The sequence below is a fragment of the Martes martes genome (assembly GCF_963455335.1).
Source record: "Martes martes genome assembly, chromosome: 8".
NCBI lineage: Eukaryota > Metazoa > Chordata > Mammalia > Carnivora > Mustelidae > Martes > Martes martes.
In genome coordinates, this window is record NC_137895.1 from 122,383,957 (window position 1) to 122,407,337 (window position 23,381).

Here is a 23,381-nt window from a genome sequence, read left to right on the forward strand (position 1 = left end):
GGGAAGGGAAATCCAGGACCACTTTACACAGGAGACCACAATGCTGTTGGAGCCTTGGCTGGTGCCCCTAGTAGAAGAAGCAGTAAGAAAGGTTGTGTTCTTAGAAGGCCAAGGGCAACCATCCCACACATGACTTCATGCTTCAAGCTACTATGATTCAATTGAGGACCACATCTGCCCCAAAGAGAGCTTGCTACTTTGGATTTCTGTTTCTGTGATTACATTATAGCTAACGCAGGGACACTTCTCCAAGGCCAGTATAATTCCATGCAATCCCATGGAAGATGTGAGTGAAAGCTGCTTCATTCTGGCTGTATAATTTGACAGAATGACAGCTCTGAACATGAATCCCTCATATGGAAAATGACTGATAAGTTTTAAGGTCTGCTGCATTCGTCCTACTCCACAATATGGAGGACTTCACTAAACTTGTTGTTAGTGCCAGGAGGCCCTTTGTAGCAGGCTTTGCTCATTTCGAGCCAAAAGATGCCCAGGATAAAGACAGACTCTTCTCTAAACCAGGCAAAGTATGCAATACAAGACAATCAGGTGATTATGCAACTAGTTGAAACAAGGTATTTCTGTAGAACCAAATTCTTCCATAAAAATAAATCTTCCTTTACTGGAGAAACCAAGGGTGTGGCTCTTAGAACAAATTAATCCTTGGGCTTCTCCACTATGTGACCCTGAACCTCAGTATTCTCATCTGACAGCCTTTAAGGAAAAGGGAGTACCAAGGTAGACCTTTCAGGTTTCCCATCTACAGGTGAAACAGAAAGCCTTATATCCCAGTGAAGATGTAGCGGGGTAGGAGCAGAACATGATCGATAGAAACATTTATGCTCTTTGAGTATCAGGTTCTTTTGAGACGTGTGAGCCAAGCATTCAATTGGCTGGATTTTGGAAATGGAGTGAAATCAGGAAGGGATGTAACTGCAATCATTTGGGTATGAACATTCAGATGCTTATTATCTTCTGTTGTGCATGGTGCTGAACATACTGTTGGCTTTGATGTTTTATCTGCTTGTACTATGACTGCTCATCAAGTCTAAGTGGGATTTTGTGCATTTCAAAGAACATCATGTAGGGAGGCTCTAGTGGGACTAGCACTGCCCATCATACCATCAAATAGTCTTCCCATTTGTATAAAAAAAAAAAAAATCCAAAAACCCCAAACATTCTAACATTCCAAGAGGAGAAAAGAAGGTCACAGAGTTCTTGCGAGTTGCTTAGAGCCCCTCCCCAACAATGCAGTCCACTACCTGTCCAAGTGCCATGTACTCTTCTTCACATCCCCCCTTGGAAATTCAAACTCAGGGAACTTACACTAAACATGGTGATGTTCTGGCCAGTGCTCTGACCATGAGCATTGAACTGTCGTTCATCTCTGAGCCAAGAGTCTTGGATTTCCTAATAGCATACATAAAACTGTGGCAGGCCAGCTTACTAGCTTGCAGTGAGGGTCCACTTTCAAACCCTTCACAGTTCTTGACACCCAAGTCAGAGCGTAAGGAGCAACATAGGTTTGAGGCTCAAAGATCGATCTCTGAGACAGGAAAGGAACACTTACTTGGCCCCATGGCCCTCAGTACCAAAAAGAAAGTCTGGCACCTAATTAGATTGTTTGGATATTAGAGACAATATTCCCCTTATCTGGGGTCCTTTGTGCAAGTTGGGCAGAAAATATGGCCAGTGTGGCTGGGGTCTTGAGTAGTGTACAGTGCAACAGGCTGTTTCAGCAGCATTCCTCTTGTGGTTTAAATCCCCCAGTGTTCCATCTGAACTACACAGATCTGTCACTAATGACTACTCTGACGGGAGCCTCTGACACAGGGAGGCAGCTTCTGTGTGGTGGTTTTCTACAGGTACTAGACTCCTTGCTTCCCCAGGACGTCTACCACTGCATTCACTTGAGACACAGGTACTGGCCTGTTTTGGGGAACTCCTGGAGACCAAGTGCCTTTCACAGGATTCCCAGGTGAAGTATTGCTTCCAGAAAGTCCCATGTTGGTTTGGGAGCCACTCAGTGGCTAGCCGCTGAGTTGGAGGAAATGTTCAACAGTCTTCTTTTATTAGATGGAAAGGGTATATTCAAGAGAGAAGCCATCTGGATCTGCAGTCATGTCTTCCTTATACAGAATGGCCACAGGCACATCTTTAGAGCCTTTTACCTCCCCCTTGACCAGTAATAGAAAGCTTTGACTACCTTGGGAGCCTGCTTCCAGGAATTTCTTAAGGATGTCTGGACTTGGTTTGTCGATGGCTTGGCAAGACTGAAAGCCGCAGGTGTCCACTGGGGGGCAGCAGTCATCCAGCACCAGTAAGTACTCTGAAAGACTATTATTCTGGCCTTAGACCAGTAGTCTGCAAACCAGTCTTTATTGCGTATGTTTCACATACGAATTTCTTATTTTACTAGGAAGATTTTAAGCTCACAGAAGGCAGCAGTCAGATCTTGCATATCACATGTCTCCAGGCCAGGTCCTGTAAGAATTATCCCCTAGTTCAAGATAACATCTCTTCAAAGAATGTATCCTTTATTATAACTGAATTTAAATTAAATCTTCATTTTCTTAAGAATGCATTTTTATTTTACATCTTGCTTCAATGAATTTGAAGCATAGGGTCCAGTTTATTTGTTTGTGCAACTAACATCCTGGTTAGTTGTTTAAAAAAAAAAAGAAAAAATCTTAAGGCCATACAACAGTTCACCTTATTGTAATTAGAATATTTAGATGACTCATTGACTGAGGTTGGGGTGTAGAGAGTGAGTGGTGAATTCTTGCTACATCCTGGTACAAATCCGCATGGTCTGGTCTGTTTGTCCCAATCAGATGTGCCGAGAGAGTGGACTGGCGTCGGCTCCTGAGAGGTGTGTCTCTGATTTCAGAGAATCCTGTTAGGTTGAATGATCCCTAGCCATAGCTCCTGCCCCCAGTATTTATTCTTATGCTTGGTTCTTCATGATTCTTCATATTATTGAGTCTCACGAGACCTAAGGTAACCAAAGACTACTATCGGCATAGAATCCCAGGAATAGCTTTGCATGATTTTATGTCTAGCTTCAACCCTCTGAATCAGTGCTTCCTTGGAAATTAAACTGAAGCAGGGGAGGCTGTCCCTAGTTAATTTTCCATTATACGTTAGAAAGTAGATATACTGTCGGGCGGGTGACCTTACTTCTTAGGTTTCTGCATTAAGTTCGCCACCAGACTCCAAACCACACGCAGCAATGCTGCACAGTGGAAAGAATATTGGACTTGATCTTTTTAATGAGTTTTAGCTCTTTGTCTCCTCAGAGTTAAAAATATAGCCTTAAGTAAGCGACTTCAATCTCTGCCAGTTTTCTGATGTGTCAAATCTCAAATGAAAGAAACTAATTAAGACCTAACTACTCTTCCTGCCTCCAGTCATTCCCAATTTCAGTTCATTTTTCAGTTTTAAAGGATTAAGCTTCCTAGAACAATATTCTGACCACATCACCCCCATCCTTCCCCCCATGCCCCTGCTGAGAATTTCTGAATATTTCCTGTGCTGAAAGATAAAGTTCAAACTTCTCAGATAGGTATGTCACTTTGTTTCAATTCAACATACATTTGTTGAGGGGAAACTATATATAAAATAATAATTGAGGCTCTAATGATGCAAAGATGAATGCCAATAGGCTTCTTCCCTTTTTTTATAAGAAGTTTACAGTGTAATAGGAGAGACTCCCTTGTAAATGAACAGTTCTTTTTTTAAAATCACACTATGTACAGTAGTACTGTGATAAACTCGTGCTATGAAGATCCTCCAAAAAGAAATAATTAAAATAGTAATATCAATAGCCATTATATTAGTAATAATAGTAATAATGAGAGCCACTGTTTGTTGATAGATGTATGGTATGTCAGGACACTGTTTGGAAGTTTAGATGCATTTTTTTTGGTGAAAGATTATCTTCCTTTTACAAATTGTATAATTTAATGAAAAGATGAGAAGTGGGATTCATACTCAGATTTGCCTAATTACAACATCCATGCCCCACTGTATTAGTTTTATGTGGTTGCCATGACAAAATACCACAAATCTAGTGGCTTTAAAGAACACAAATTTGGATGCCTGGGTGGCTCAGTGGGTTAAGTCTCTGCCTTCAGCTCAGGTCATGGTCTCAGGGTCCTGGGATTGAGCCCCGCATCAGGCTGTCTGCTCAATGGGGAGCCTGCTTCCCCCTCTCTCTTTGCCTGCCTCTCTGCCTACTTGTGATTTCTCTCTCTCTCTCTCTGTCTCAAATAAATAAATAAAATCTTAAAAACAACAACAACAACAACACAAATTTATTATCTCACAGTTCTGTAAGTCGGAAGTGGGACTCAGGTCTCACTGAGCGAAAATCACACTGACTGAAGGGTGCATCCATTCCTTCCCAGAGGCTCCAGGAGAGACTCTGTTTCTTTGCTCATTCAGGCTGTTGGCAGTGTTCAGTTCCTTGTGGTTGTAGGGCTCAGCTCCCCATTTCCTTGCTAGCTGTCAGCTGAGGGTTGTATCCAGCCTTCTGAGGCCACCCACATTCCTTGGCTAGTGGCTCTTGCTCCATCTTCAGAGCAAGGAATAGTGAATCAAGTCCCTCTTATAATTTGAATCTTTTTTGCCTCTCTCACAGTCTTCACACTTTGCTCTTTTACCCTTCTTCTTGGACTTTTTAAGATTTATGGGGTTAGATTAGGTTTACTAGGAGAATTCCAGATAACATTCCCATTTCAGGGTCCTTGCCTTTAATCACAGTGCCAAAGTCACATCTCCACCCCCCACTGTGCCATGTGCAGCAACATATTTGCAGAGATTTGAGCAGGGACATTATTCAGACTACCACTCTCAGTTTCTTTATCTTTTTTTCCCTCATAAAGAATAAGGTATCTGGTGAAGTTCAGTTACTTGGATCTAATGGAGTATACCCCAAAGTAGGAAGAACATGGGCAAGGACTCAGGTACATAGAAGTCCATGTGTGTTTGGAGGAATGGACAGGTATCTGGTGTGGTGAAAGACAGACTGGGTAAGACTTGTGAATGTCTCTGAGTAATGTACTAAGGAGTTGAGAGTAAATCCCAGTGAAGGGGGGATGAGAAAATGCTTTGACCATGAAGCAGACAGGTGAAAATCCCTCATCATTACATCTCCACTAATTCTGTACGTGAATTTTGGAGTGAGAGGATATGGATTGAGTTCTGGATCCAATAGTGCCTGGTTTATTCTGTCCATGATTGCTCTTATAGTTTGATGGAGAACAAATACAATCATACACATGTGTGTACAGGCAGGTCCGTGTGTGTATATTTCTGCACATGCACACACATATGAAAGTGTCTGTAAATTATCAGGTGCTATAAAAATATTCATTAGCCTGTCAAGTAAGATTGAGTTGATTCTTAGGCACAAGCATGCTGTGATTCATGCCTGTTTTTATGAATCATGCCAGTTTTCAATTGCTGGAAAGGCATTTTCTATTCTCTGTATTTCTTCCATGAATTCTACTCTTCTTTTTAAGGCAGTTTGGTATCCGGTTTTTCAGTATTCAGCTGCTGTGACCCCGGTCACCTCATGTCCCTTCGCATCAGAGATCTTGCATTGCATTCACAAAGTCATTCAGTTTTCTCACCATACATTGAACTGTGTGATTAGTAAATCTTTACTGTAATTGCATACATGGGTGTTATTTTTAAATACCTTTAGGAGGGAGATGTAACCATTTGCTTCTTGTTATTTCTTAGTTTTTCTCTTTGGCCTAGGATTTTAGGCAATGGACTATAATGAAAAAGAGCACAATTTCAGTGTTAGTTCCATTTGGGTCTAAATCCTAGCTCTGCCATATGCCAGCATCGTGAATGTGCTCAAGTTAATTGATTTTAGTGTAAAATTAAGATAATAATTATTTTTCAATGTTGTGAGAATTAGAAATTATATATAAGCATATTTATAAATATAAGTTACTATATCTATATGGTGTCTGGTATCAGTTGACGTTCAGTTAATTTTAGCTATGGTAATGAAAGTGATGACTACTAATGAATGTTTTCGTTTTTTTTAAGCAAAGCGTATGTTCACCTAAATTTGTTTTGATATAGTTATTTAAATTGTGATCTGGTTTTTTCCCCCACAAATATCTTATAATTATTTATTTATATTTCAAAACAATCTTGTAAGTGAGGTCATTTGTAATAACTGTTATAGTAATGGAAACATTTTTATATAGAAAGGTTAAAAGAACTGTTTAAAACCAGACTTTGAGGGGCACTTGGGTGGCTCAGTGGGTTAAAGCCTGTGCCTTCGGCTCAGGTCATCATCCCAGGGTTCTGGGATCGAGCCCCGCATCGGGCTCTTTGCTCAGCAGGGAGCCTGCTTCCTCCTGTCTCTCTGCCTGCTTCTCTGCCAACTTGTGATCTCTGTCTGTCAAATAAATAACTAAAATCTTTAAAAACAAACAAACACACACAAAAAAACCCAGACTTTGAATCACTGCGGTTCTGTGACTTGTCCTCAATGTGGTGATTTTTGGTGCTGTGATTAGTTAACTATTTTGCTTCCTGCAATTAAGGCCTCTCTTACCAAAGGTGAAATTTGTAGTCCTAAGACTATCTGGGTTTTGTACATCTCCACTAAAATTTTTTGGGCTCTTGATTATGCAACAGAAAATCTAGACAACAACAGCAACAACAACAACAACAAAACAGTTTTTCTTTACACTGGTTATTTGTTATTTACAAAAGTGTTATATTTTTTTAAAAACCTCAGAAGGAAGGTAACTTTGATTACCTTAATTGCTGCATTGTCTCTACCCTTCAGTTCATTTCTCAACCTATTTTTTGTAATTTATGACTAGTCCCTAGTATAGAAATACATTGGTTAGATAGATAGCTAGATAGCTAGTTATGGTTACTCATCAACAAACTTCAGGGAAAATTCAGCATTATCCTTCTCCAGAGATAATGGCTGAATGTGGCAGTACAGTCAATATGTGCTAAGGCATGACTAGCTGTGATAATATATCTTGGCTGATTTATAGACTTTGAAGCCATTTACATTTCCTGCAAATTCAATTTTCTCATTTATACAAAAGGATCCTGTCTCTACATCTCCCTGGGGAATGAGATGAGAGTGATATAATACAATACATGTTAATATTCTATAAAAATAATTTCCAACATGACTCTAATTTCTCTTTTTCGCAAATAATAATAGAATAGAACTTTATTCTGCCTCAGATTTCTCCCCGCTACCCCTCCCCAACTCCCACTTGAGTAAGTTTACGTCATTCACCCAGTGTTTTATGCCAAAACTTCAAAGCAATTCTTGAACTCTCCCACTCTGATTATTTATCTTCAGTCTTTTAGAAATTTCTGTGGGCTTTGTCTTAAAAACATTTTCAAAATTCATCCCCTTTTTACTATCCAGCCTGTACTCTAACGGTAATAATGGTAGCTCACATTTGTTAAGTGCTCACTGTGTTCCAGGCCCTGCCTATTTAATACTCTTAATACTGCTAGTGTGAACCTACTGCATTGCCTCATATGGGGTTACTGTAATAGACTCATAATTGGTTTCCTCATACGCATTCATGCTTCTCTATTGTCCATGTTCCATGTATTAGACAAAGAATTTTTTTTTAGAAATTTTTAATATTATTAATTATCCCATGATTCTGGAGAAAAACTGCAGTAGCTCCTCATCTCAGAGTAAAGCCGAAGCCTTCACAATGGCCATGGAGCCTGCCTGCTGTTCCCCTGTATCTCTCCTCCTGTAATTTAGAACCATGCTCACTAGGTTCTAGCCATATGGGCTTTGTGATGACCCTCCACCCTAACTCAAACGTAACTTGAGATTCCCTTGACCTACCTTGCATGGCTTTATGCTCTACATTTTATTTAGGTTCTTTACTCCTGTGTTAAATCCTTGGAGATGCCTGCAAAAGACTACTGCCTTGGCCGCCCACACACACTTTACTCTCACTCCCTTGTATGTGTATTCCATCATTATCTTTCTCCTCATTGGAGGCGAAACACCATGGGGACAAACACTATCGTCTTCAGTACTGTACTCCCTGTGCCAGAGCAGTGTGCCTGGCAAAGGAGAATATTGTTACTTCTCTGTTGTATAAAGGAATGAGTGAAGTAATGATGTGCAAACTCTTGTGATACTTTTGGTCTTATCAAAAGCTTGTTACAAAGTTTAATTCCTTAAGTTATTATTTATTTATTTATTTATTTATGACAAGCACTTTACAATATTGAAGATCCATGGGAGAAATTTTTTTACAGCATAGTTTCAGGGAATGCTATGTCTCTCCTAAGCAAATAATGTGACTTTATCTTACAGATACTGATTTTTGTAATTCTTTATGCCTCTGTTTTGTAGTATTTTCAGAGTGATCTCATGGCCCAGTTATTTTAACTGCAGGATGATGTTACCCAGATTCATTGTACTAGTCCCTCTTTATATAGGGCCGATATAATTAATTTACATGTTTGGCTACTTCAGTTCTTACTGAAAAGAAATAAAATATTAAAATACTAAAATGTATCTATGGTAATCTCTGAAATTGTGTTTATCCATTATTTGACACGTAGATCTGCTTATCATGCTTAAAACTAAGAGACAAAATGGTTTGCCCTTGATACACGAGACTGGAGTTGGCCAAATGAAATCTTTGGGTCATTCTAACCATGTTGACTCCTTGATCCGTTTGTCCTCACACTTTGTTGGAAGATGCCCCATAAAACCTGAATGCAGTGCTCTCAGAGTTCCCATGTTCAAAATCGATGTTACCCATTCAGTGTTAAGCAAGGAACTTCAGGTATTCTGTTCCTTCTCCTTACTACGTGAAGGAGTGGAACAATCATATTCATCCATTATTATTTTAAGAGTCATGGGTGGGCCCAGCAACAAAAACGGGGGCATGGTTTGTGAATTCACAGCTCGAACAGTTATGTGAGACTAGGACTGTTAGCCATTCCCTGGAGCATATTGGTTTGGAGTAGGTTAATCAGATTATATGGTTGATAAAGTGAGACAAATTGTCCAGTCCTAGCACAGTGCCATGGTAGATGTTCAATGTACCACTCTCACAGGGTGATTTTTTTTTAATTTAATTTTTTTTAATTTTTCTATAAACATATAATGTATTTTTATCTCCAGGGGTACAGGTCTGTGAATCACCAGGTTTACACACTTCACAGCACTCACCATAGCACATACCTCCCCAATGTCCATAACCCCACCCCCCCACCCCTCAGCAACCCTCAGTTTGTTTTGTGAGATTAAGAGTCACTTATGGTTTGTCTCCCTCCCAATCCCATCTTGTTTCATTATTCTTTTCCTACCCTCCAAACCCCCCATGTTGCATCTCCACTTCCTCATATCCGGGAGATCATATGATAGTTGTCTTTCTCCGACTGACTTATTTCACTAAGCATGATACCCTCTAGTTCCATCCATGTTGTCGCAAATGGCAAGATTTCATTTCTTTTGATGGCTGCATAGTATTCCATTGTGTATATATACCACCTCTTCTTTATCCATTCATCTGTTGATGGACATCTAGGTTCTTTCCATAGTTTGGCTATTGCAGACATTAGTGCTATAAACATTCAATTGCACGTGCCCCTTCGGATCACTACATTTGTATCCTTAGGGTAAACACCCAGTAGTGCAATTGCTGGGTCATAGGGTAGCTCTATTTTCAGTTTTTTGAGGAATCTCCACAGTGTTTTCCAGAGTGGTTGCACCAGCTTGTATTCCCACCAACAGTGTAGGAGGGTTCCCCTTTCTCCGCATCCTCACCAACACCTGTCATTTCCTGACTGGTTATTTTAGCCATTTTGACTGGTGTGAGGTGGTATCTCATTGCGGTTTTGATTTATATTTCCCTGATGCCGAGTGATGTGGAGCACTTTTTCATGTGTCTTTTGGCCATCTGGATGTCTTCTTTGCAGAAATGTCTGTTCATGTCCTCTGTCCATTTCTTGATTGGATTATTTGTTCTTTGGGTGTTGAGTTTGCTAAGTTCTTTATAGATTTTGGACACTAGCCCTTTATCTGATATGTCGTTTGCAAATATCTTCTCCCATTCTCACAGGGTGATTTTGAGAATTATATGACATAATGCACTGCAAGCACCTACCACAGGGCCAAGCAGGAGTAAACACTTGATAATTAAATTATAAGCTATTATTAATATGTTATTATTTTACTTTGCACATGCTTGATAAAGTTTAATAAAGTTAGGAAATTTTAAGTCAGATACATATTAGATATAAAACTTTGGGAATTGCACTTTAGCTTTCTTATCCTTTATTGCCACATTTGAAAATAGAGATAACTAAAATTGTGGAAATAGCCCAAAGGTCCATCGGCTGAAGAACAGATAAAGAAGTGGCATATATGTATAATGGAATATTATTCAGCTGTTAAAAAGAATGAAATCTTACATTTGCAATGACATGGATGAAGCTAGAGAGTATTTTGCTAAGTTAAATAAGTCAGAGAAAGACAAATACCATATGATTTCACTCATATGTGGAATTTAAGAAACAGACAAGCAAGGGGGAAAAAAAGAGAGAGACACACACAAACCAAGAAACAGACTCTTCACTAGAGAGAACGAACTGCTGGTTACCAGAGGCATGGTGTTGGGGATGCACTAAATGGGTGGTGGGCATTAAGGAGGGCACCTGTCGTGGTAAGCCCTGTGTTACAAGCAACTGATGAATCACTAAATTCTGCTCCTGAAACTAATACTACACTATATGTTAACTAACTGGAATTTAAATAGAAACTTAAAAAAAAAAAAGAAAATAGAAGTAACTAACATTTCTCATATGAGAATTAGAGATAATATTCATCAAGTACCCAGCACAAAGCACAGCGTGTGGGAGGTGGTGACTAACTAGTCATTACCATCATGACTAATTTTATCATCCACTTGTACATTGCTCTGCAGTCATTTTTACCCACACCTTTCATACATACGCAAATTCATAGATGTAATGCTCTCACAACATGCATGCACAAAATATACACAATTATGTGTAACAGGTGAATTATGCAACACACACGTGATGTGTGTTTATACAGACATGCACGTGTGCCTACATACGTGCACACACACACACACACACACACACAAATACTGGAGAACAATTTTACCCTAGTTTGATGATACATGCATGTTTTAAGGAAAGAGAGCCCATATACGAATGCTGTTACAAAAGACTTTTGTACTCTATTCATTATGAGTGATGTATACAAAGTAAAAAAATAGGTACATTGAAACAAATTCAAACCTAATTTATCCCAGCTAACTTGAAGCATAACTGGAGTGGTGTTCAGGCATACAAACACTTTGGGTTTGTTTTGCTTCCTATTAATATGGGTTTGTTTTGCTTCCTATTAATAGAATTTAGCTTAGATGACTTGTTTTCTTTTATTTTCCCCTTTGAATTAGATAATTGCCTTAGTTTCATTACATAGAATTTGTTTTCACCAGGTTGGCAAGGTTTACAAATGGAAATTGCTTTGTTATAGATCAAATTATACACAGGTAGTATTAAGTTGGGATTGTGACTGTAGAATTCTGTCTATCCATATAATAAGGAAATCTTTGCAGAAAGTGTTAGAAATGTATGTTTTGAACAAATTCATTAACCGCCATTACTATCTAAAACTGAAGAAAGAAACTCAGAAATGTTTGTCATTTTTATCACAGTAAATAGGTCGGAGGTGATTGACTCTCCTTCTCTAATACGTTTAATCTTCGCATCTCAAAGTTCAGCAATCCAAACACAGCTCTCTCCCTGTCATTTTTATCCAGAAACCAAAATGCCAGCTCCTCTTCCAGTAAACCATTTCCTGGAAGGCTCTCACTTGCTCACGGATATGCGCCCCTCCTCCTTGTTCTCTTCATTCCTTCACTTGTTCATTCATTCGTTTCTTTGTTCACCCGGCAAAATGCTCAGGGAGCATTTTCTGGATACATGGTAGTTTCTCTCCCCCATGGGCCGTGTGGACTAGCAGGGGAGTAAGTCATTATGCACAGAACCATGTAGACGAGTACAATGAATATTATTAAAGTTTTGTGAAGAAGAGCTGCCTGGTGTGGTAAAAGACCATGGTGGATGGTCTTGACCAATCAAGATTGTTTTGCAGAAAGTGGATATTGAGCTGAAATGTGCAAGGTTTTCAAAGAGCAATTTCTAGAGGCAGGTGGCCCAGCATATGTAACATATCTGTGGTTGGAGGGGCTGCAAGAAGGCTAGTAGATTTTTATGGTGGAGGGTTGAGGAGGGACCATGAGATGAAGCTGGAAAGGTGAACAGCACACAGACCTTGAGTTGAACCTATGTCCATTAGTCCGTTAACATTGTTGGTCTTTACCTTAACTCTGGTAGGAAGCCATTTAAGGACATTCAAGCAGCGTAGTGATCCAGTTTGCACGTCAGAAACATTGCTGTGTTCACAGTGTACGATACGAATTTCAGGGGGACTCATGTGGATGCAGAGCATCAGTTAGGATGCTGTTTCATTAGGGAGAGACCCAAATGTCCCTGGAGAAGTGGGTGGTTCAAGAAAAATTGAGAAAATAAAATGGGACAGTGTTAGTGGTGGGTTGAATATAGGAAATGAAGGAGGAGCAGGGATCAATGATGACTACGGGATTTCTTTTGAATTCTTTTTCCACTACCTTCCTTCCCTATTTATTCTGCCTTTTGTAGTTCATACTCCACTATATAAAAGTAGTATAGATCTTTCTATATTTCATAGAGCATTTCATTCCATACATCTACTTGTCCCAACTGGAACTTGGTTCTTCCTTAACTTCAGCGTTTTGTCCACAGCCACCTAGAATGGAGAGAGTTCAGTCTTCCATTTGCCATAAACCATGATGTCCAGAAAACTGTCAACATTCTTGTCCCTCAGTCCAGGTTAATACTCATTAGAGGAGTGTTAGCTACTTTGGATTCCCCAACTAGACCTACTACTTGAATCCTTTCTTTATCCTAGGTAGGTGTCCTGGCATGTTATTTTTAAATAAAGCAAACATTTATTTAAATATACATAGTATTATCAAAAATGAGCTGGATTAAAGAAAAATATTTTCTTCTGACTTCTGTCTTTGTTTTCTATTACCAGAGGTACTGCTAATTTCTTATGTCTCTTTCCAAAAACATTCACTAAACACACCAGCACGGGGGCATCTGGATGGCACAGGCTGTTAAGTTCCAATTCTTGTTTTCAGCTTGGGTTGTGGTCTCAGGGTTGGGATCGAGCCCCACATTGGGCTCTGTGCTCAGTGCAGCATATGAATAAATTTCTCTCCCCATCTCTCTCTGCCCCTCCTGCTAGCCTCTCTCTCCTTCCAAAATGAATAAATAAATCTTAAAACACACACACACACCAGCATGTGTGTATGCTGTATGTGTGTGTGTGTGTGTTCCTCTTTCTCACTTTAAGAATATTCTTTTATTCTGTATGCCAAAGTAAATTTCAAAGGTTTAAAATATTTAAATATTTTTAAAAATGAAATTATACAGCAATCATATAGTACTAGAAAAAATATGGCAGGGCACCTGGGCAGCTCAGTGGGTTACACCTCTGCCTTCGACTCAGATCATGATCTCAGGATCCTGGGATTAAGCCCCACATCAGGCTCCCTGCTCAGCAGGGAGCCTGCTTCCCCTCCACCTCTCTGCCTGCTGCTCTGCCTGCTTGTGATCTCTCTGTCAAATAAATAAATAAAATCTTAAAAAAAAAGAAAAAATATGGAAGAATTTTATTTAATATTGCATTGTCAAAAACCATTAAAGAATGACAAATTTGACTGCATAAAAGTATAAAATAAAATTTTCCTGAAGTGATTTTGATCTGGAGATTTATCCCTAGGTCATACTTCTAGCTCTAGCTCTCTGTCTCATGGTAGTGGCTTCATTTGTGATATCTTAGAACCAATTCTCCCTAACTATTCATAGCCTCTATCAAGTACACTGGAAAACAGTAAAATATTACTATATTTTACATTTCCTGACAGCAGAAATAATTCCTTGGACTGTCTTCATGTTACTCATGATAGATGAATTTGAAACTTCAGAAAATGATAATTTTAAATGATCAAGCTCATTACCTTCTTAAATGTGATACACTAGAAACTCAAGGTATACAATTTGTTCACCACCAAGATGTCAGCAGTTTCCTCCATGTCAGAATCATGAAGGAATATTTATTTTTAAAAAAGTAGCTTTGGATTTCTTGTTTGAGTGCTTTTCCAGCAAAGGATTAGAACTGTTTGAATATTAGCATGTTATGTTAGCATAGTATTTCTTAATGGTTAAGTATTAAAACTGGGTAATTAAAAAACTGAGGAATAAACTAATCTTTCTGGAAATATCTTTTTGAATGAACATGAGTGGCAATTTAGTGTAAATTTTTGTCATGCTGAGCAAGGCTCTAGGAAGTGTTCTTCACACATTTTGAACATTTGATTGGAATGAAGAAGATGGAAGCTGCCAGAACAATATTTGAGCCAATTTGCACTTTGTTCTCAGTCGAGGGCTGAGCCCACGGCCCAAGAAGCCTAAAAAGAGAGACGCTGCTGGTTTTTTAACAAGAGCCTCTGCCAGACTGCAGTAGTTAGCCACTTTGGAACCGTGATGGGACTTCTTCTCAAAGCTTAGGCACTTCTGTTCCTCCTAGACTCCTTTCCATGTTTTCCTTGCTTTCTTAACACAAACCACAATTCCTCTACCTGTTTTCTTTGTCCATTCCTTCAGGCTACTGTCATCTATTTTATGGAATTTCTTTCCACATGTTACCTCCTTTTGTGCTAACAGTAAAGTAGATACCACAGCACCTTCACCTTTTCAAGTCTTTGCTTTAAATTACTAAGGGGAGAGATCAAGAGGCTTAAAAAAATAGCAAATATGAAGGACATTCAGAATGTTTCAGGGTCTCCCAAAGCAGCTGGTCTACCATTTTTTTTTTTTTAACTTACTACAAAAAACCCAAGAAGAACCATAAGGGTTTTGTTTTCTATCCTTATATCCCTTAAAAGGGTTGGCTGCTCCTCGGAACTCTCTTGCCACATAAATAGAACTGCAAAGTGAGAAAAAGAAAAGTAGCCCATGGCCTCTGGGACCTGGCCTGGTACTATATCATTTAGGCTTTGGTGTTGCTCTGAGCTGGTGGTTCTCTTGTTGGACATAAACAATTTCACAAAGTGTCAACATCTGACAGAGCCACTCTGGAACCATGGATCAAGATAAAAACAAGATCACTTTGTAATCGTGACTGAACACAGGCCAAACACGACCATTAACTTGGCCAAAAAATAAAGGACCAGACATCTCCATATATTGACTCATAGGAGTGTTTCTAACCCATTATAACTTTAGCCTATTATAGTCATCCCTTTGTTAGGTAAGAATCATTAAGATAGACAATCATGTAATTATTTCTCCTTCCTGAAAGCACCCAATCTGGATCAAAATTCCACTTTCTTTGACCCTCCCCAAAATAATCTACCCAAAGCCCTAATTTTTTTTTTTTTTTAAGATTTTATTTATTTATTTGAGAGAGACAGAAAGGGAGAGAGAGCCCAAGCTGGGGGAGAGGCAGAGGGAGAGAGAGAAGCAGACTCCCATGAGCCTGACGTGGGGCTCGATCCCAGGACCCCAGGATCGTGACCTGAGCCAAAGGCAGAGGCTTAACCGACTGAGCTACCCAGGTGCCCACATACTAGTAATTTTTAATTTGATGCTGGAATTGTGAATTCCTGTTGCTAAGTGTTGAAGCTTGATATATTCCTTTAAAAAGCATTGAACTTTGTTCTAGAGGCGCCGAAGTTGCTAACAGTTCTGTCTGGTCCTTTTGAGGCTTATGTTTAAGTTTTTTAAAAGACAGATTTAAGATAGAAGTCTGCAACTTTTTGATATTAATTTTTGATTATATCAAAAAAATTTTATATTAATTCTTGATTAATATAAAAATTAATTTTTGATATTAATTTCTTGAAGTATAGTTAAACATACAATATTACATTATTTTGGGGTGACAACAGTGATTTAACCATTATGTATGTTGCAAAATGCTCACCACAATATCTGTAGTCACCATATAAAGTTATTACAGTATTGCTGATTATATTCCCTATGCGGCACTTTCCATCCCAGTGACTTATTTATTTTATGACTGGATGTTTGTATTTCCTTATCACTTGCCTCTTTGCAAATTTTCCTCTGTATTTTTTTTTTCTTGAACTCAGGAAACTTTAGTTTTTAAAGTAATCTAGTGTAAAAACAAGTTGAGATTAAAAGAATATGTTCAGTGAGTGAGTATGTTCAGCTTTGCAGGCCATATGGTCTTGATTGCAACTACTTAACTGCCATTTTAGTGTGAAAGTAACCATAGATAATGTGTAAACAAGTGGGCATGGCTAAGTCCCAGCAAAACATTATTTACTTAAACAGGTGGTAGGCCAGATTTGGTCCTAAGATGATAGATTGCCAATCCAATCCACGGTCTAGATTCTACTTCCTTCTAGAGTTAGTTTAGCCCATACTAAATTGTACCTTTCTGGAGTTCCTACTGAATGCCCTGTGTATTCACCAAGGACTCCACATTCTGGCTGATGGAAACTCAAAAGATATGTGGCCCTCTGTGAACTCTGGCAATTTTTCAGCATCTAACTCCTAGTTATTATTCTCTTAGAAGTTGTTCTCAGTCTCTCTTTTTGGATTTTTATCCTACAAATATAAAAACTAGAATTTAAACAAAGACTTAGGCATATCTCTAGATCTCCTTCTCTGTATAGCACTCTTTCCCCCACCACTCAGCCTTGAAAATTCCATCTGTCCCATACTATCTCCTCTACCGTGTATGACTCCCATTTAATGCTGGGCTGACCCTTTTGGAGTTATAGTCCAGAAAGTGCCTCCATACAGAAATCTAGGGGTGATCATAGGGTATGCCTTTTTTCATTTTCTAAGGGATCACAAACCTGTATTTCCTGATGTTCAGTGTCTAAAAACACTTGTATATACTTTGCCTACATTTCTAGTTGTTTATTGCTAAAGGATAATTTCATGCTTTATTACTGTTTCCTGCTGTGTATATGCTGGGAGCAAAAGTCTTCATATTACTTATTTTGATACTCAAGTTGTCTCTGATTTGGCCAGTAAATTTCTCTAAAAGCTGCCTCCTTAAGCCTTTCATCATAATGCTATAATTTTTTGAGCACTTTATTATTTTCTGGTACAAAAAAAAAATCTAGGTTCATCTTGAAGTTTTTTGTTCTTAGTTTCAAACAGACTATTTTCTCAGAGATCTGGCTCCTTGTAATGGGGAATCATATTTAAATATAAATAGAATTTGAGATAGAGGAGTGACATTCAATTATGTTAAAATACCACATGGTTTTATTTTGTTTAATGGACCATAAGGGGTCAAGGGTAAGGCACAGAAATCAGAAAGGAAAGCATTATAATAAAATCACATAAAATGATAGTCTCTTAGACCAAAATAGTAACAGTGAAAAATTATATATGTTATGAAATAAAAAGTTTTATACACATACACACACACACACACACACACACACACACACATGTGCCCACCTTGGAACTGAGGATTGGCCCACCTTCGGCCAAAATTTGTTTTGGATGTTAAGACTGACAATATGGGTTGTACACTCAAAGGGTTGAAAATGTCCATTACTCACATAATGAGGCCTTCGGGGACAACAGAGTAGTTCCAAGGCATGTCCAAAAGCAGTTTTAGAGAACAAGGAAAGGAAGTTGATTCAGAGTTTTCTGGTGGGTGGATGGTGGGACTGGGGTGAGAATTTCTGTGCACAGATAAGGACACGCATGGTTTGAACTGCCTGCCAGTAAGGGGAGTACCTGGGCTATCGTGCTGGGTTCCTGGATGTGGAACACAGAGGAAGCACTGTCAGCAATCCAGTCAGACATCAAAACGTGGAGCTAGACCCTGCCACACTGAGCTCCTTCTAAGATTTGTTTTTCCTCCGAGTAACTGGGGTTATAGAGTTGCCATAAACACAGTTGAGGAAGGCTGTTCCCTGCAAGAATTTGGAGGCAAAGAATCAGTTTTCATTCCAATAAGTTAAGCTTCAGATGTCTCTTAGATTTATTTGCATTGGAGGTTTTTCACTTTCATCATTTGTTCCTTTTTGCAAAAATAAACTGCCCACCAAGAAGGTCTCTGTCTAATTTGAATAATATATTTTTTACTAAAAATCAAAGTGATAATAATGTCATAAAAGCTTTAATATCAGAATCATTTAAATATATACACCCTCTCCCTTAGTAGCTGGTTTCTTTGGACGAAACAACAGACATGGGAAATAATTTAGAAATAGGTAAATAACGCTATCAATTTATCTAAATAAATTTAGAAATAGGTAAATAATTTTCCTTGATATTTGGCAAAATGTTTTATGGGTAGGAACACATGATAGCAATGAAATTGCTTTTATTAATGTGAAGGGCTTTCTGTTCAAAATAATCTAATGTAATATTTAAATTGTTATGTTTTTTTGAATTATGTAGCTACATATGTTTTAGAAATTTTTAAAAATTATGATTATTCTAAAACATTGGCTATATCTGTTGTGTAATATATTGGGATCCGTGATGTGTTTCCATTTAGAAACATGTTCAAATTACTTTCTTGTTTGTTTTAAAAGAATTAAATTTTAGTTTGATGCAGTCTCTTTGGAGAAAAGCTCTTTTTTTTTTTTTTAATGCACTTCTCTTTTTATTGGTACCGTCTAAGTGACCTCCTTAGAGATATAATTTAATTTTTAAATTTTTTTTAATTTTTTATTAACATATAATGTGTTATTAGCCCTAGGGGTACAGGTCTGTGAATCGCCAGGTTTACACACTTCACAGCACTCACCATAGCTCATACCTTCCCCAATATCCATAACCCAAACACCCTCTCCCTACCTTCCGACCCCTGGCAACCCTTAGTTTGTTTTGTGGAATTAAGAGTCTCTTATGGTTTGTCTTTGGAGAAAAGCATCTTAAGAACCAGTTTTGTTTTTACTCCCTAAACAAGTTGGAATTGACAGAATCAATACAAGTGCCAACTTGTGTAAAATTAAATGATCTAGTAATTTTGCAGGTTCTCAACAGTCCCATGAGAAATAATGCATCTGGTAGTCAACACTACCATTTTTGTTTCTTGGTGGTCTGGTCTGGTGGTAGTTGACCTGGATCACTGCTCTTCTTTTTTTCAATAGATTTAAAAAAAAAAAAAAAAGAAAAAAAAAAGTTCAGAAGACATTAGACCTGGGTCCAAATTGCATCTCTGCTCTTGAAAAATCATCAAGTTGCTTAACATCTATAATCATTTATTTTTCATCTATAAATGAAGGATAATGGACATGCTCTTCATTTCTGTGTAGTTCAGAATTGCTTTAACGTTATGATTCTGAGTCAAGCTCTGTGAATGAAACATTAAAGCCCTTTTGTCTTACCCCCAATCTGCTAAAACTGAACTGGGCAGAAATAAAAATAGTTTAATCCCACGCTGCAAGAAAGGAAAATGTTAGCAATTAACCCGGACAAGAAAGTTTTGTTAGAGGCAGAATGCATGGTTGAAACTTATTTTCAAAGGCTTTGCAAGTGTAAAGGGCATTTAATTAGGCAATTTTGAACAAACAGTCCAGAAACAGCTTAGCACACAAAATGGCTGGAAGCCTTCAGAACACTAGTCTTCTCCCCAGTGGTTTCTACATGGCATCCCATCCATGTCCTCCCACTTCTTCCCTCTTAGCCATCTATTTTCTAAAATATGGAACTGATCCAGGACATGAAAGCTTCTTTATGAGATTTTGTCAGCAGTTTTCAGCAACCAGAACACCGTCTAGTTAATCCCTGTATCACCCCCCAGATCCAATCCACACCTGTCCTCAGCTCCCAGACAACCTCAGGCCATTGAAGCTACCACACAGAAACAGAATAGGGAGGCATTATCGGTTTCTGTACATACCAGATGGGGAAGACAGAAAGGGAGAAAATTTCTGATACTGTAAAGTCACAGCAACTGAGGAGTGGATAATCCTAAATTGGATCTTTGAATGACTTCTTCTACTAAAATATTGTTACCCTGGTGTTACACCCTATTGTAATATTGGAGCAGGATAATTATAATATCTTAAGCGTACACACTGAACTGGTTTACCATTTTCAGAACACTGTATTTCACTCATTCATGTATTTGACTAGTATTTTCTGATCACCTACTAATGGCCAAGCTCTGTTCTAGGCACTGGGGATATCAACAGTAGTCTCTCTAATTATCTTAACTTCTGTAGGTTGTACTATTCTTTTTTCTTTTTTTAGATAGAGAAACTAAACTCATCGAGGATAGGATGATGCTAGTCTCATAGCTGAGGAGGATCAATACCAGGGTTCAAACTCAGGTCTTCGGAAACATTGCTCTTTATTTTAAGCTTTCTGGAGGAAAAGAAAAATCAGCAAAAAATAAAACTTTGTTGTTGACATTTCTTTGTAGGGAAATTATTTCTAAAATTCTAAGCAATTGACAGATATATATGCTTTTTGGAGAAAAATCTGTTATAAAGTTGAATATTACTTATATATTCATATCCCTGCTTCTTTGGAAGTACTATATATATATATATATATATATATATATATATATATATATATATATATATATATTTGGTTTCTGATAAATACTGAAATGCATGGGTGGTAATGGAATGTGCTTCCAAATACACCATAATACATAAGCTCTTAGTATCCTAAAGATTTTGTTTCAGGATAAAAAATGGACAGCCTCACTGGCTTTCAGATCTAATTTATATTCTTGAACTTAGCTTTCAGGAAATGCTGTATTTGAGGAGACTTGGGGTACTTTCCTAGATCAATAAGATGATACTTGATTTTTTTTTTTTTTTTCATTTTGAATAATCCTAGTAAGCGATCTGTTGGCCAGAGCACTGGACAGGATCAGGAGAGAGAGATTGGTGTCAGTTAACTCATGCTCCTAAGAACACCATGTTTCTATATGTTAAAGTAAATCACTCTTACTAGCTTCTAAGCTCAGTGATGAGTTAGTAGTGTTTCCTCATCTTCGTTTATTTTCTGTTTTCTAGGTTCCTGCCCCCGTGGCTATCTGGAGTGTCAGAATGGCAAATGTTATAAACCAGAGCAAAGCTGTAATTTTGTAGATGACTGTGGAGATGACACGGATGAAAATGAATGTGGTACCTCCTGTACTTTTGAGAAAGGCTGGTGTGGCTGGCAAAACTCCCTGGCTGAAAACTCTGATTGGGCTTTGGGAGTTGGCTCTCATCAGAGCCTACGACCTCCAGAGGACCACACACTTGGAAACAAAAACGGTAGGTTTTCCTCATCTTAGTCATAGTGTTGTCATCTTGTTGTATCCTGGACAGCTACTGGAGAGCTCCGGAGAGACTAGTGTGGAGTCATGGCAGGCGAGTCCAATGTTTGACGAGTGTATTTGTCTCCTGGGGCTGCCATCACAAAGTACCAGAGATGTAAACCACAGACATTTTCTCACAGTGCTAGAACGCAGATGGGCAAAATCAAGGTGTCAGCAGAACGGGTTCCTTTTGAGGGCTGTCAGGGAGAGTCGCCTATTCCGTGCCTCTCTCCGAGCTCCTGGTGGTCTCACCTATGACTTGGCTTATAGGTGGCGTTCTCTTATGTCTTTATATTGTCTTCTCTCTATGCATGGCTGTCTCTATGTCCAAATTTACCCTTTTCATTACCGGACAAGGGCCTACCCTGATAATTTCATTTTATTTTTATTTTTATTTTTATTTTTTATTTATTTATTTATTTTAAAATATTTATTTGACAGACAGAGATCACAAGCAGGCAGAGCAGGAGGCAGAGAGAGAGGGGGAAGCAGGCTCCCTGCTGAGCAGAGAGCCTGATGCAGGGCTCGATCCCAGGACCCTGGGATCATGACCTGAGCCGAAGGCAGTGGCCCAACCCACTGAGCCACCCAGGCGCCCCCTGATAATTTCATTTTAATTTCATCGTCCACAAAGGTCCAAATAAGGTCACTTTCAAAGGGACTGGAATTAGGACTTGACCATTTTTGTGGGGTTGGGCGGGGAGACACAATTCAACACATAACAGGGAGTAACCAAAGTTTAGTGTTGTTTTGATCATTGTAAATAGATGATAATGTATGCTGCCGTCAGGCACCTTTCCTCAGTGACCCATCTTTATAATTAATAACCCTGAATTCTGCCACTCATTGAATCATTCACATGTCCTTTAGCTTTTCAGATTCTCAAATTTCTCATCCACAAATGGAGAGAGTCCAGTTTTCCCTGTGTCCCAAGCGGGGATGAGAGAAATGAGAGGATACATGTGAAGGGAAAGCAGGTTTGGAAGCTGTAGACGGTAACATGCAGATTAACTGTAAAGTCACACCTGTCAGACGTGTTAGAATGCCTCATTTTTGCAGTGAGTAGATGAGGTCTAGTCTCAGACTCCTTGGTCAAAGGACAAAGGATATCAGCAGAATAAAGCAAGGACCCTAAATTCCTGGAAGCTTCAGAATAGGAAAGAAGATATCTTAAGAGTAGCAACTCCTCAGGCCCATGATACAGCAAAACCCTCCAAGCCAAACTGACCAACCAGAGAACGGAAGGGCTGAGCTCTGGGCAGACACTCAGCTGTACATGCAAAAAATGTTTCAAATATTTGGATACATAAATATAAAACTCAGTATCTTCCATGTAACATACTAAGATTCTCAGCATTTTATTTTTGCTCTCAGTAAATGACTGCATTTTTGGAAATAGATTGTAATTCCTTTATTTTTCATAGATAATATCTTTGTATTGTTTTACAAGAACTGGAAGGTATAGCGAGTGAGTTAAATGATATCTGTAACTATGTTGTCGACTCGGTGACGTACATATCCTGTCACATCAGTTAATCTGCATACTGTGAGGTACTTTGCTCAAAGCACAGACAGTTGAAAATTGTTCTGTCCGTGAGCTAGAAGCAAGGCTATTCGATTTTCTTTCTGTTTCAAATGCAAATGCCTTTGGCAGCTCATATCCTATGAAATATAGTTAAAACCCCTAACTAAGATGGAAAAGCTAAAATGGTCCCCTCATTGTTGTTTCTGTCCTATCTGAATGCTGTCCTCCTTCCTAGGGCACTTCTTGTACCTGGAGGCCACTCCGGTGGGCCTTCGGGGCGAAGAAGCACACCTCAGGAGTGCTGTGTGGCAAGAATCCAGCGCTGCCTGCACCCTAAGCTTCTGGTATTTCATATCTGCAAAAGCTACAGGCTCCATTCAGGTCCTCATTAAG

At 38.7% G+C, this 23,381-nt stretch overlaps 1 protein-coding gene across 1 annotated transcript in view; it reads left to right on the forward strand.

Annotated features, from left to right (window-relative positions):
• MALRD1 (MAM and LDL receptor class A domain containing 1) overlaps nt 1–23,381 on the forward strand; it is a gene marked incomplete at its 5' end in the record, with an annotated part of 744,051 nt that overhangs the window by 386,728 nt on the left and 333,942 nt on the right. The window contains 2 exons of the mRNA XM_080810106.1: nt 21,174–21,419; nt 23,224–23,381. Of these exons, the coding sequence (XP_080666232.1) occupies nt 21,174–21,419; nt 23,224–23,381 (404 nt within the window). The remainder of the gene's footprint in view (nt 1–21,173; nt 21,420–23,223) is intronic.